This window comes from Bufo gargarizans, chromosome 4 (assembly GCF_014858855.1).
Source record: "Bufo gargarizans isolate SCDJY-AF-19 chromosome 4, ASM1485885v1, whole genome shotgun sequence".
Taxonomy (NCBI): domain Eukaryota; kingdom Metazoa; phylum Chordata; class Amphibia; order Anura; family Bufonidae; genus Bufo; species Bufo gargarizans.
The window spans coordinates 204,448,757-204,464,374 of NC_058083.1; the positions used below are offsets into that span (position 1 = coordinate 204,448,757).

Sequence of the window (15,618 nt, forward strand, 5' to 3'; positions counted from 1 at the left end):
GCACACATGTTTAGAGGGTTGGAAAAGATAGATGTTGGGGGAACGAGCAGTCAGCTGACGGGTATCTCACTTATGGCAGATTTACAGATCTTTCTATGGGCACTATGGAAATGGCTGACATTGTATGTCAGTCTTATGAGTAGTCAGTCATTTGCTATAATGCCTGAATACTGTAACAGGTTATTTATGGAACTGAGCTAAGATGCTATTCATTAGTATAGATATACCTAAGAAAAATGTTGATCTGAATCCCAGGACCTGGACATCTGTAACAGGAGCAGAAGTCATGGTGGACATACTCCATTATTAAGTTGTTCCACCAAGGCTTGTCCTGGAGATGTTGTATGAGCACATTTCTATAAACAAGTGTGAGGTGAGTTGTTAGGATGGCTTTATTTTATTTTTTTGTAGTTTATTATTAAGGGACTCAAGCACAGATCTGCCATGGCAGGTTACGTGCCTTCTATCCTGTCCTGTTCAGTGGTAGATGTTTCTGGATTGATATTTGTATTCCTTGTGTCTATTTGAGCAGGCCTCATGTGTATACATTTATTTTTTTATCATATTTTACTCATTTTAAAAGATGTCAAACTCTGGGGAAATAGTTTTTTCCAGGTTGCTGATGTTTGTGAATGCTGGGCATGTGAGATTATGTGCAAATGCTGCTGGACAGATACAAGTGTTTCATATTGCTTATGATTGAAGAACACACGGCTTGGGCTGTAGTGTACATGTAGTTTTAGGGTTAAAATAGTCAGGCATTTGAGACATTGAGTGAACTGCACAAATGAATTGTATCAGTGTGAAATAAGATTAGTACTATCTGGAAGGAATATGCATTAGATTACATGAACGTCTTGAAACATATGCAAATTTTAATGACCGTATAATGTATCTAGGCTCAATCCATCATCATGCTAAGATACTATGAAGGTATATAAGAATACTTGGAATAAAGTCATACAATTAGCAATACAGTGAAATCTGGCTTTTTTCTTTCTACCTTTTTTTTTTAAAACAATGTATTTAATATGATGGGTAATATGCAGATATTAGAAGATAGGTTCATTCTGTCAGCATTACTATTCCTATGTGGTCATCAGACATAGTCACTTAGTATTGTTTACTGCATTGTTTCTTACTTGCATATTGTTACCACCTTTGAAATAAGTATAGATATCTACAATGCTGTTATCACCACTGTACTGTTAATACCTAGGTTAATACTGGATTGTATGCTTTGACCATGCTGTGCTTTCTTATCAATTGTCATTCAATCTAAAAAAATAAAAATGTGATCTTGCATAAAAATTGGCAAATCTTTTTTTTGTTTGGACAAATTCCTCTGGGTTTCCCCTTGGCACCCTCTTGAATTGCTGTTTCGAGTGGCTGCATGTTCTAAATTGCCAATAAATATTTATACTAGTTTATCTTGGACATCGGATGTCTTTTCTTCCAGTTCCTGTTCTCTTTCTTGTACTTAATCCAAATTTGTCTTAAGGTCATTAAGACAAATGCCTCAGTGTAGCTGCAAAGCACTCAACCCCCATCACTAGAGCTGTTCAGTTACCGGGCAAAACGAGTATACTATACTATGACTCCATGCCCATAGCCCATGAGTTAGGCTGAGGTCAAATCACGTTTTTATCCTCCGTTTAACGGATACAAAAAAAGTGTATATATATATATATATGTGTGTGTGTATATATATATATATATATATATATATAATCAGACAGATGTCGTACAGAGGCATCTGTCGCCTTAAGGTTCCATTGTAAAAAAAAAAATGTATAAGCTAGCATATACGTTTTTTTTTTTTTTTTTGCTGCAGTGTGCAGGATGGAAAAGCGTATGTTAAACATAGGGCAAAAACGTGGTGTGAATCCACCTAGCTTATGACCTCCGTTTCATCCTGACATGTAGGTATCTTAGTTAGCACTGCTGAATTCCGTTTTTACACATTGTCATTGTCCCCCTTCCGTTTGTGCGTGATGTAAAAGATAGTGCAGATAATTCTCAAACAGGAAGCTTTATTGGTGAATTATCTGCTTTGTTCCGGTCTGCCGTTAGATCACGTGACACCCCCTCCCCCCCATTCTGAGTAGCCAGCTTCTGCTGTGGGTCCAGAAGTCAACCTCGATATGCATTTCTAAAACAGAACATTTCCAGAATGCTATTTAAGTGTTGCCTAATAATATGCAAAAAAATATAGATCCCATCTGACTCAAGCAAAACCCAGGTTGAGTATATGTTTCCTATCAACTTGTTATTTGAATGTAATAATGTCATTTCGGCCTTGCAAATTTATTCTGACGCAGACTAGCATAAGTTAGTTGTATTTTAATTCCTAGCAAAGTGTCTATAGTCAGCTATAGTAGGGAAGGGAAGTAGGTTGAGCATCCCTTTTTTACTTTGTAAGATCATTAGATGGACATGCTAACTAGCTAGCCTAGAACGAAGGGGTTGTCCAGTCTAGGAGTCCACAATCCTAGTTGTTTTAACTTGTGGCCAATGAAAAAAGAAATATCTGCAGTCTCTCTGTTCCCACAACTCTGCCATGTTCCGGACCAGAAGTGGCTCAGTCCAATGACTGCTGTGGCCAATCACAGGCTTCAGCAGTCACATGTGCTACAACCGCTCATCACTAGCGTGACATGCCATTCTAGTACATGTGGCCAGTGATTGGACATTATGGGACCAAGCCACTTCCAATACAGAACAAGGCAGTGGCATAGCAACTACGAACAGGTGAGTTTTTTCTTTTTTTTTCTTGTTTTTTATTTATTGGGCACAGCTTATGACCTTTGGGGTTGTCACCCCGTAGACCGAACAACCCCTTTAAGTCATGTGAACGTGCTCCAGACATTGAGACACTTCCAGTCATCTTGCTCAATAATAAAAGTTGAATCATATGATTTATGATTAAATCATAGTTTAAATACACCGTTCTGTAATCAGCCTTTTTATCATTGTCAGCAATAGCCTGCAATGCACAGTATATCTTTCCTCATTATCAAAACAGCAATGAACGAAGTCTGGAATCTGAGTTGTGTAACTGAATCTTTAGGTCCTGCAGCCAGTGCCTCAGGGTGTATGCTCACCACCTCCTCCGCTTGGCTTGATGCCGTATACCTGGAGGGTGAGAGTGATCCTATCTTTTCACATACCTGCCCGGAAGATGTGTTCACCGATACTAGAATGATGGAGTCAGGGGAAAAAATCACTTCTTCCTTATAGGAACATAAAAAAAGGGATTGTGGATTTTTCCAGGCTTTCATAAAAATCAGGCAGCATACATCTAGGTTACAAATGTGAGTGGCCTTGTGTGTGAACAACATTTCATCTGAGATGGTGGAAAGTTCCAACTGTGTTTTTTCCGAAATCTGTTAAATGTGTGATGGACTATTAGAAAGTTAAAGAAATCACGTCATTCCATTTTTGATCTGGGTGGCTTTTCAGGCCAGGACAACACATTGACTTTGGTTGCACACTATCAAAATTTAAATTTTGCATTGTGACATTGCATCTGATCATTGCCTGTGACATAAACTGACCACGACTGTCACCAAAAATCCAAACTTCTTGGATTTATGGTCTCAAGTTGCACACAACATGATATACCGCGTTGTAAGTCACCTGCAACTGTGCATTCATTGCTCGAGAACGTTCTAAAATTTGTTTGCACTTTATAATAGTCATGCAGCAGCAAGTCGCAGAAATTTCTGGGTCACGAGACTTGATGTTATGTGAACAAAGTTGACGTGTAGTCCTGGCCTAATTTAGTCTGTGCACAGTATATTCTGTTTTTGTGATCTACTTCATCTCCATTAATTCTGTAGAACTGCGACTTAATGGTCAACTAATAATCTATGGATTTTTTTTTGTACCTCTGCAGATCATTACAAGGACAACCTTCTTTTGGCTCTGCCTCTCCTCCCCTCAGCAAGATGAATAATATGAACAAGCTACCTTCAGTTAGCCAGCTGATGAATCCACAGCAGAGAAATTCCCTCACTCCAAATGCCATGACAGATGGTATGGGATCTAACAGTAAGTAGATAATCAGTACTAGTCTTACCGTCCCAGCCCAAAAAGTTTTAAACAACGTTACTTTATCATTCTATTCTCCATTGCTTTGCTATTTCACATTGGCTTTTCTATTCTTCTAACAAAATATTACATGTGGGAAAACAACCATTGGGTCAAACACAGGACAGATGCTGATATTACAGAGATCAGGTCTGTGTAATATCATCCTAGCTCCATTCCCCTGCAGCATAGTTTAGATTATTTTATCAAATGTACATTGTCACTATTTTTCATATGTTGCTAAACCTATACATGATGCATCTAAAAATGTTTCATGAGCAGTTTAAAGTTTTTACAGTAAGCAGTTCTACTGTACTAGAATGTCTAGTTTTTTTCTTTCTTACATAGCTAAATATCCAAAGTTCTGTGCAGTTTATTAACTATTCTAGTGGCTTCTATCCCTCATTTCTCTGGGAAACAGTCAATGTGTTGGTAGCATGGGCCTTTATTATCTGTTTTCACAAACAAACACGGTCCTGTTTGTATCAGACAATGATGGAAACCATTCCTCTAAGAGTGCATTCACACAACCATGGACCACAAAATATATACAGTTGTCTGAATGCCCCCTAAAAGAGATTATTTGCACCAGTAAGATATATGGTCTTTGATTTACATTATATCCTGTTTCTTCTTCTTTTCAGTTCCCATGATAAGTGCACATATGCCAATGGCGGGTGATCTTAACGGACTAAGCCCACCACAAACACTGCCTCCTTCCCTATCCATGACAACCACATCACACTGCACACCTCCTCCTCCATATCCAACAGACTGTAGCATCTCCAGGTAAGTGCACAAAAACCACCAATCATATTTTTAGAGAGTTGACTTCTGGTTTTGGGTGTACATATATATCCAGAAACTATTCCTCCACCACTATGCCATATGTTAGTCGAATAAAGGAGACCGCATGTACCCAGCTCTCTAGAGAAATCCATGAGATAAGCTTGATGTATTTCTAGGCACTAATCGTGTGTCAACCAAAATTGATCTACTGGATCAAATATGAGCAACATTTGGCAACCTTTCTTATCAGTTCCTCTTCTTGTCTTGAGTATGGAAAGTCTCAGCTTGAAGTATTTGCTGCCTCAAGCTCTTGCAACTTCATTTTTGTTGCATCCTGATGGAACTTTAATTGATTTCTGTGCATCATGCTGTATATCGACTAGTTCTCTTTATGTTGTAATACAGTAGATTGGCATGTCTGTAATTTACTTTGTTCTATAAATTGTAAGTGCCTTCTGCATCTTTTATGTATCAACATCTAAATCATATTAAATATATGGAAAGTAAGGGGTTGTATTTTGCACCCCCTTACAGTCACCTGGGCTTGGATTCAACCCCCGCCCCTAATCAATTTGTGCATGCGTATGGACAAGTAAAAGAAAGACGTGAGGTGAGATGACACCAATTTTACCTCTGCAACCCAGTCCTTTACTAGTCTTTGTGTTAAGAAATACCTCTGGCTAACATGGCTGAGTTTTGGGCACTTCACATCAAATTTGTGAAGTTGGGCTAAATCTTTTCAACAGTGAAATAGTGAGGTTCACCCAGAAGTACCCGACAACTCTGCCACTTTCAGCTACGCTGCTTGCTTGGTCAGGTGCTTCAACCTTTGCCATTATACTCCTGAGTTGACTCTTCTGGCTGTCAGTGGGTCCCTCTAGGTCTTGATGCTTTACCACTTTCAGAGCATGTTTGAGCGCTCCCCTGAGCAGAAATCTTCATCTCTCATTAATAGGAGTGGAGACTGCCATTTTATGGAAACCCTTTTAGTTGTCATACTTAATAGCTTTGATGTCCGTGTTCTTCAAAAAGATAGTTGTGAAAAGCCTCCAAGTGCTAAAAGATTCAGAAAGCACATAACAGACGTTATGTTGTCTGATATCTCATGTAGTATTTCAGAAAACCTAAATTTTGAAAATCAATGCCTTTTGTTCTAAATCAGGACCTGCTTTTTATACAAAGTACTATTTCTTGTCTTGTAGTTTTTTAGCGAGATTGGGATGTTCATCCTGTCTGGACTATTTCACTACCCAGGGCCTGAGCAGCATCTATCAGATTGAGCACTACTCCATGGAGGTGAGTTTCCAACCCATTTCCGACTTCTCATATCTGCCATGAGAACTAAAACAAGCAATGTTCACTCCCCAAGTAATAGAAAGTTTTTTTAATCTCATGTAGCATGGAAACGTGTCCTATTCTTGCTTTTCACACTCAGAATGTTTTTTAGTCGTTGCATTAGGAACCAACATAGATCAATTTGAATGGCTCCCTGTTCTAAGGTCACCTTTGGAGCAAGAAGTGGCAACAGCAGTTGAGAGTGTATTCCCCATAAATTGAGCTCTTCCTGGTTGGTGCCTATTTGACCATTCGTTTTTATTTGGCATCGTGCCTTTGGATAAAAAACATAAAATCCACTGTGACCAACTACATTTTTGTAGCTTTAACTACACGGAGGGTGTCAGTAATTCTTTCAGAACTGCTATGTCAAAATGAAACTAAATCTCTAATTGTGGATCTGTAAACAGCCAATGAATAAGCCCATGGGAAGTAAAAAAAAAGTCAAAGTTGAATGGTTGTTGGAGGAAAGTAGAGCAGGTTGTTATATAGTATACAGGCTGTGGGGCAGGTGAGGCAGTTGAGATGAAAGTGATCAGATGTTTTACGAGCCTTTCTCTGCATCACTGGTTTAGTAACATATTTGACTCCTATTTTGCTTATTTTAAACTAGTTTAAAGGCAAATGAAAGATAAGAAACTATATATTTTTAAAATTCTTTACCATGTACTTTGACCAAGTGGCATCATGCTCTAGCTGGTCAGAAGATTGAGAAGCTGTAGAACATATTATTGTACCAACTAGAGTAATTAAAGGGGTTTTCCAGGTCTCAAGCTGCATTTACACGGGGGCAAAGAGCAGATGATTGTTGGGAAGGAGGCGTTCCTTCTTGACAATTGCCTGCTCGTTAGAGAGGGTGAAGAGCTGCATGTAGTAATCCCCTCCACAGTATGAGGAGGAGCCATGGCTGCTGCTAGCGCTCATCCTCATACAGCTGCATTGTTTTCTGAGTGCGGTTTAGACAGCATGATCTGCTGCCCAGAAACGATAAGCTACCTGTCTGCATAAACAATTGTTTTGCTTGTTTATTGGGTGTTCTACAGCATCTTTAGACAGACAGATTATCCGGAATGAGAGCTCATAGGAACGGTCATTCACAATAAACAGGCCGTGTAAATCAACCTTTACTTAGTGGTGACCTATTGTTAGGATAGGTCATCAATATTCGATCGTTAAGCTGGTTACACAAGCTCCTGTGTATGAGATCCATACACTATGTAGTCATTGTCCCTGGTTACTGCAGCACTGCTTCCATTTAAGTAAGTCCCGGAAAACCCCTTTAAGTATTTAACCCCATTTAGAAGGTAAATGGATACATGGACCCAATGCTTTGTGCAAACTCTCACCTTCAATTTCTTTATTATTTAGGACTTGATTAGCCTCAAGATTCCAGAGCAGTTTCGCCATGCAATCTGGAAAGGTCTAGTAGAACATAGGCAAATCCATGAGTACTCATCGCCTCCTCATTTGCTGCGGACAACAAGCAGTGCTTCTACCGTCAGCGTGGGATCCAACGAATCTCGCAGTGAAAGAGTTATTGATGCTGTGAGGTTCACACTGCGCCAGACCATCTCCTTCCCACCCCGTGACGATTGGAATGACTTCAATTTTGATATGGATGCTCGCAGAAATAAGCAGCAGCGCATTAAGGAGGAGGGCGAATGACTAACTTCTTGCTTTTCCTAGTAATGTTGCCATGCAGGGCCAATATTATATTTTCAACTTATCTGTTTCCATCACTCGCCATTGTATTTATGTGTATATATATGTATAGGGGAGATGGTGGGGAGCAGTCGTAAGTTAGAGATGAAGATTTTAAGCTAAGTATATGTCTCCGTTGCCATCAGTAACTTATATTCCAGCTATGTAAAGCCCTGTGCAGAAATGAAGCATCACCCAACTGTATGGATAATAAATTTCAGTATGAATAATTCATTATAACGAAGGGTGACAACAGAAAATGTTGTCGAGAAGGATCTGATCACATGTCATGTATCGGTTACACCAACTCCTACAAGGTCAATGCTATTTATCCCTAAGACTACATTTCATTTCACTGTAAAAGTGGTGGCCATATCTTTCTTTTGCCCTATTTTGTACTGAACTCAATACAATGTTACTGTGTTCATTTCTTCCAGTATTTCTTCACTGTGTCTTTACAAGACTACACCCAATAGATATACACCCAGCAATTATCTGCTCTATAACTGTAATGTCTGGGTAGTTGAAAGAAAGAAGCTCCCTGTGCCAGCTTGTGTAGGCTCTGCCAATACTGATTTTCAGACATGGAATTATTTAGATGCCCACGCCAGTTCACGTGGATGATGTTGCACTTATTAAATCGTTGTCGTTCCTTTGATCAGGATTCAAGCATTTCTTTTGGTTTGCCCATGAGGACCATTTAGCAGAACCAATGGAAGCTTTGCATTTGTTACAGTGGATGATTGAGTTATATCAATGAGGATGATCTACTGGAATGAGTCAAACGTGCTTTAGCTCTTAGCAGCCAATCAGGAATTAGCTTTGTGCATAGGCTTCTTCACCCCAAGAGTGTTTACATTTCATTATACTGCTGTATATTTCATAGCCCAGATAGTCTGATCTTAGTAGACTTGATGTACAGTATAGTAGTATCCTACATCTGTATAAGCACTTGGTTTTCTTCTCACTAGCTGTTTCGGATATGTGTCCTGACCAGTCCATTGGCAAAATCTTGTACAGGTGAGTCTTATGTATAAAAACTGTCTCAGGCGGCAACTTTTCTCCTTTAAGACAGCTTTGATACATAAGACCCAATGTATTTCCCTGAATTACCTTAGACAACGGTACCGTTTGTTGTAGTCTTATTATTTTGGATGATTTGTGTTAATTTAGGCTAGATGATTAATATATGAAAGAGCAGCATTACTTGCATTGTGAGTGTAAGCTACAGAGTCTAAAGTGGATCTATCATCAAAAAATTGTCTAAGAGCCACTAAGTGGAAATGTATTGGACGCATAGTTATAAGGCCCAGTATTCATGACATTTTGTACATCCTACTCATGCCAATATATGGTCAGGCACTTAGGGGGGGATTTTTGACTTAGAAGAGTCACAAATCCACCAGATTAACAACTTTCCAATGCATGAGTGACTTTTCTACTCACAGTCTGCATTTTACTCCGCCCTCACTAAGTCTACGAAAAGGGGCATGGCAAGGGCAGAGTGAGGGTGTTGCGAGAAATTGGCGTAAAAAATGAAAATGAATGAAATGTACAGCAGGTCTGAGCTGCCATAGATTTCATTCTGCCGCAGGGAGAGCCAGATAAGGCAGGTCATTTATGATGCCTCATTGGGCAGCACATGCCAGCCTTGATAAATCAGGGCCTTTGTTTTTTCCAATTACTGTCCTATACTGTGCTACTGAAGTTAGAATATAACAAACATAATTTCTCATAGACCACCTAGGCCAAATCTTTACTGTAAACTGACAGGTATCATTGTGCTACTGCCTTATTATAGCACTGATAGGTCATATATTATAAGCATATTGTATATTTCTGTTTTCATAAATTGTTTTTCTAATTTTTGTATTTTTGGGATAACAGGACTTCCGAATAAGATTTATTTTATTAATATAAGGGCTTTTAGTTGTAAACTCTCATTTTCAATTGTTTATTTCCTAAACTGTTTGTACATATTCAACTTTAGAGTCCTATATTTCAACTATATTGGAACTATCGGATAGCATAGAATAAGCTGTTCATGATTCAAAGGGGAAGTCTTGGTTGTTCTCATTGTAATTTGTACATCTGCTTCCTCAATGCCAGCTACTGCGTGAAGTAACTGGCGAAGACTCTGACGTTCAATGTTGATAGCACTGGATTTTGATGTCATTTACTATAAAACATAAAATTTCAAAAAAAAAAATGCTTCCAAGCTTAAAAAAACGGATGTTTTTTATTGTAAATATTTTGTATAATTTCAAATTCAGTTATCTAAATGTGTTTGATTTATTTCTAAATAAAACAAAATTAATGGTTTCCCTTGTGCTGTGAATGTCACACTTTGGTGGTTACTACAAAAGTAGCCCAGTATGTGTCAAGAATGACATCTTGTTGGTCATTGCAAGTAATTTTGGAGGACAATTATTTATGTAGGGGCAGATTGATGGCAGATGTCAGGGGGGGGGGAAGGATCAGGAACACTGAATTACAACATCCTAAGCCTGGCATCTGCTTTCTTAACTTCCTTGGCCAATTTAAACATATGATATGACAAATTCAACTCTCCTACATCAGTATTTGTTGCAATGTGTCACTGAGTAGTACAACATATTATACATACTGTAGCATCACTTCAGAACTAAAAGGTGTGATATAAAGCTGATCACCAGTTCACTTGTGCCTTACTATACCTAATAAATGGGCTCTACGCCTTCATATTCATTGTATTTAAGACCAATACATTTACATTCACCAATAAGTCTGTTTAAGGCCAGTCAAGCATTTTTCCTCCCTTTCTTTCATGCTTGGGGACCACTTGGGTCCCAGTGATGATGGCTGCACCCTAAGGGACTGTAGTTTGTTCCTGACTGTTGTGTCCAGCACACAACCAAGTTTTCATCCCTCAATATATGAACATTATTTCTAGATAATGACCTATGATAGGTCATCGGTATCTGATTGGTGGGGGACTCTTGCCACAATCCAATGGACGATGCTGAGTTTGGTAAGCTCTAGCACCGCAGCCTCTTCAAACGGATGATCGGTGTGGGTGCCAGGAGTCAGACCCTCACCGATCTGATACTGATGACCTATCCTAAGGATAAGTAATCAGTATTAAATTAGTTTGAAAACCCCATTAATAATGTGTTTTTATATTATCACATTCCACATTTTATCTGTAACACTTACCCAGTCCGTCTCTGCTTCCCAATCTGTAGCCACAAGTGTCCTGGACGCTGACTTCTCTCACACTGGAGAGCTGAGTTAAATAGAACAAGGTGGCCCCTCTGCTAAACAGTGACTCTACTGGTTTACTCCTTGGGGTGGGATTTTGTAAGTCTGACAAATTACCAGTAATTCCTTTGTACAGTGCCAGCTAAATCATCCCTTCAAGAGCCTGAAATCAAGATGTCAGCTGCTTGAACCCTTGGTAGTCTGACATGGGGGAACCAAAACTTAAAGGGAACCTGTCACCTCTACTATGTTGCCCTCACTGAGGCTAGAATTTAGTACTTTTACAGTGCTGACAGGAGCAACCCCACAGAGCACGCCAGCGATGTGAGAGAGGATCAGTCTTGTGGCCCCAACTCCTGACCATGACTGGCAGGTTTATTTCATGTTACACATAGGAAAGAGACGGGGGAGTGCGGGGCCACGAGTCTCATCTTTCTCGCAGCACTAGCGCGCACTACGAGGTCTTCTCTGTCAGTACTGTTAAAGTATTGATTACTAGCCCAGAAGTGCAGCCCACTGAAATCAGCGGGTCTCTGCAAGGGCAGCATAGTAGAGGTGACAGGTTCCCTTTAACTTGAGTCAAAACTAAGTTTGGAAGGTTTTAAATGGAGGAGCGCCCAAAGTTTAAGATTATGTTGAAATACAAGATAGCAATCATCTGCTGTGCCTGTAAATGAAAGGATATTATTATTGGCAGACTCTGGAATATGGTTCAGCTAAATCTTAACAAAAGGTTATTTATATTTTACTTCTTTCTGTCCCATTGACTGCACTCTTCTGACTGTATATAGGGGTACCACCAGCTACATTACAAAGAAAAGTTTTAATAGGTGGTGAAGGGTCTATATCATTCTTCTCAGCTGACCTGTTCCAAGCAGGCCAGATGACCCTTAGTCCTACCAATCCATTCCATCCCCTGAGCCTAATAATGACTAGTGACTTATGGCTGATAAATTGTGTGTAATGTTATTACTGTCATCTGATCATAGTTTACCAAAATTGTTCAAAAGTGGTTTCCAAAATGATAGCTATAACATCCTTGATAATTGCCCCTGTCATACTGAACATGTGGTTGCTGTAGGGACTGCAGAAAGGACATCCTTGTCACATAAGAAAACAGCAGTTTTATAAATGACAGATGGGGGGCTGTTACAAGGCCTCGATGGTAAGGTTTGTCTTTTTGCTGATGACACAAAGATATGTAACAGGGTTGATGTTCCTGGAGGGAAACGCCAAATGGAAAAGGATTTAGGAAAACTAGAAGAATGGTCAGAACTCTGGCAACTGAAATTTAATGTGGATAAGTGCAAGATAATGCACCTGGGGCGTAAAAACCCAAGGGCAGAATATAGAATATTTGACACAGTCTTGACCTCAGTATCTGAGGAAAGGGATTTAGGAGTAATTATTTCAGAAGACTTAAAGGTGGGAAGACAATGTACTCGCGTTATGGATTCTAAATTTCGTTATGGTCCGTGGTAGCGGAATCCATAACGCGATTCTTCGATAACCCGAACTTTAGACACCAAACTTAAAACACAAGTTCGCTCGACACTAAAAATGGCTGCAACGACAGAAAAAGCACCATAAACAAAAAAAAATAAGACCATAAAAAATATGCAGTTATGTATTACATTTCATAAACCCCAAAGATTCACACATATGTAGGTAGCAGTTTTTGATGAAAAAATGCACATAAAAAAAAAACTAAAAAAGTTGGCAAGACTCAGCAAAAAAACTATTTGTGAAACTAGCCTTAACGAACTCACGGAGAACAGCCCCAAACATGCTGTATAATTGGTTTTTACAGGGATTTTTTTGTATGAATGCATTTTTTCCAAGAAGCAGCACACAATAAATTAGTGTCATCAGATCTTCAGCAGAAGAGAGCACTGGTTAGGGCACCGCTGTTATAGTGACACTTTCAATAAAGACATGTATAAGGTGCCCCTAAACTTTTGAAACAGCGCACTCTGAGGCAAAGGGGCAAGTTTCGCCCGAAGTTGTGCAAGACTCCCGTGAATTACTACTGTGTTCATATCTGCGTATTTAAAAACAACTTAAAATAGCACTCCGAAGTGGGCTTTGGTACAGAGGTACCAGCCAGTACCAACTAAATACAGTAGTAATTCACCAAAGTCTCATGCGACTTCGGGTGAGACAAAGTTTGGCTGCCCGGAGCCAGTACATTTTAATGCTGTATGGAAACAGCATTAATATCGAAGTATTTGAACTAATCGATTTTGGATTTATGATCCAAAGGTAGATTTGCTCAAGCCTAGTTACCAACCTTCCATGAGTTCAGAATTTTTACTCACCTTCTAGCTTTAAGTACACATTCCTATTTTTAAAAACATCTATCTCCTCCTAGTGGTGGTATCTTGATAACTGCACTAGATACCATGTAACATAGAGCCTTACTGGTTAAGTAGGTTTTCCAGGACTTCGATGATGATTGTTGATCAGTCCTTTAGGATAGGTCATCAGTATTAGATGCCAGGCAGTCATGTCTCCTGCTAGCTGTTGATTTGTGGGACCCCTACTTAAGAATAGGTCATCACTATTGAAGTTCTGGAAAATCACTCTAACAATAATTTATATGAAAATCTAAAGTGAAAACCAATGCAGGTTCCTCAGAAGTGCATGTTGTACTATCTTCACCACAGATCACGTTTCATTAGGTCTCATTAGATGATTTTCTTTTTTCAAAGTGATATTTTCTTCGCAGAGAAACCAGTTCATGATTCAGTGTGGGATCAGATTAAGTATCAATAATGTTTCTGCTCATTGCATAAAGACTGTGACAGGTAACCTGGACTTATTGCACCTCCTTACTTGACAACTGATTAAACCTGGAGCATTATGCAGATTGCACTGTGGGAAGTGGGTGAGGCTCGCTGCTTTTGTTTGACCACAATTTTGCATACATCAGCTAATTGTGTAAAAAAAAGTGCCACCTAGGCCTCAGGCAGGTTCCATCTCACAGTACTGTCTTACTATCAGCACAAGCAGATAAGTTATCTAAATAAAAGTGGTTTACGGGATACTTTAAGAATACAAGTCAGAAGGGGTTAAAAATAAAAAAGAATCATTACTCACCTCCAGCAATCTCCTGCCAAGTTCTGACTCCTGTCCCGCCGCTCCTTACTTCTTCGTCTGCGCTTAATAGGCCGGAAATGCCAGTAAAGTATTCTCAGCCAATCACCGGCTCAGGCTGGTCACCACTATGGACAGTAATTGGCAGAGAGGGCTGTTCCTGGCACTTCCGGCCTGTAATGCTGTAGCAGAATAAATTTGATTGTAATTTGAAAATGTGAGTAGTAGTATCACTATGTTATAGGAAGAATGACCTTTCGTTGGCAGACATTATGTGGGAGATTTATCAAAACTGGTGTAAAGGAAAACTGGCTTAGTTGCCTATAGCAACCAGATTCCACCTTTCATTTTCAGAGCTCCTTTGGGAAATTAAAGTTGGAATCTGATTGGTTGTTATGGGAAATAAACCAGTTTTCCTTTACACTAGTTTTGATAAATCTTCCACTATGTTTTTGCTCTACAATGGATCTGTCACAACCTATCACTGACCCTGTTGTGCCTGGGGTCAAAAGGCTGCAGCGGGTGGCTACGCGCTCGGTTTCTCAAGAGATCGCTCCATGACCTAGTGGTGATAATGGATTCCGTTCCAGGTTTTCCTGCTTAGGTTTGTGATTCTTTTTGTCCTATTTAGGAATCTGTACCGTTTCCTTTCAGCTGTTGTCACGGTCTCAGTGTTGTTTGCTGTGACACGTTTGCCGTGTATGCTGGTTGCTTGGGGCAACGTGTAGTTTATGCAGCATGTGTGTGCACTGCTCCCTGTATCCTGGTTCCTTCCCTGTCTGGTACTTGTGGGGTTAAGTTCCTGGGCTGGGTGTGGTCACTAGGTCCTATTTATCCTGTTGCTTAGGGCCAGGCGTGTTAGTTGTCCTCCAGCCTTTGATGCTGGAGCTATGCTCCTGTCCTAGGTGTTCCATCTGCCCAGTTCTTGAGGGCCACCTAGTGAGACATCGATGTTACCTTCCCTTCCTACTCTGTTTCTATGTGTGGTATGGTTTATGTTATGGGTTGGTGTTGTATGTCTAGTTGTTGTCCCATGTCTGGTCTGTTTCTGGTGTGTATAGTCCTGCATGGATGCTAGACATTTCCCGTCTCGCCTTCGGTGAGAGGGCTCTTGGCTTCCCCTGAGGGGGAACAACGAGTCAGTGTGTAGCTCTGCCTGAGGCAGCCATGCATCCTCTCCGCATGGGGGTCCAGGCAGTTACTGGGTTCTGTGTTTGTTGTTTGTACTGTGTCCTATATGGAGTTTGGATTCCAGTACATATGCATGGGTTCCAGTCGTTGTAGTGTGGACTGCTGGTATTTCTTCCAGCAGCCGCGGCAGGTAAGCGGTCTTGTATACCGGTGCTCTTGGTCCAGTGGTTTCTT

The 15,618-nt window shown here is 40.0% G+C and overlaps 1 protein-coding gene across 7 annotated transcripts in view; it reads left to right on the forward strand.

Annotated features, from left to right (window-relative positions):
- The window catches only part of TP63 (tumor protein p63), a 54,486-nt gene extending 44,247 nt beyond the window's left edge, over nucleotides 1-10,239 (forward strand). For 6 of the 7 annotated variants that reach the window (XM_044292230.1, XM_044292232.1, XM_044292235.1 and 3 more), the window contains 4 exons: nucleotides 3,899-4,053; nucleotides 4,737-4,881; nucleotides 6,084-6,177; nucleotides 7,585-10,239. In XM_044292230.1, coding sequence (XP_044148165.1) covers nucleotides 3,899-4,053; nucleotides 4,737-4,881; nucleotides 6,084-6,177; nucleotides 7,585-7,881 — 691 coding nt within the window. In that variant the 3' untranslated portion in view covers nucleotides 7,882-10,239. Of the gene's footprint in view, nucleotides 1-3,898; nucleotides 4,054-4,736; nucleotides 4,882-5,415; nucleotides 5,492-6,083; nucleotides 6,178-7,584 lie in introns of all 7 variants that reach the window. The other variant, XM_044292234.1, reaches the window with a different exon arrangement.
- The last annotated feature ends 5,379 nt before the right edge of the window (nucleotides 10,240-15,618 follow it).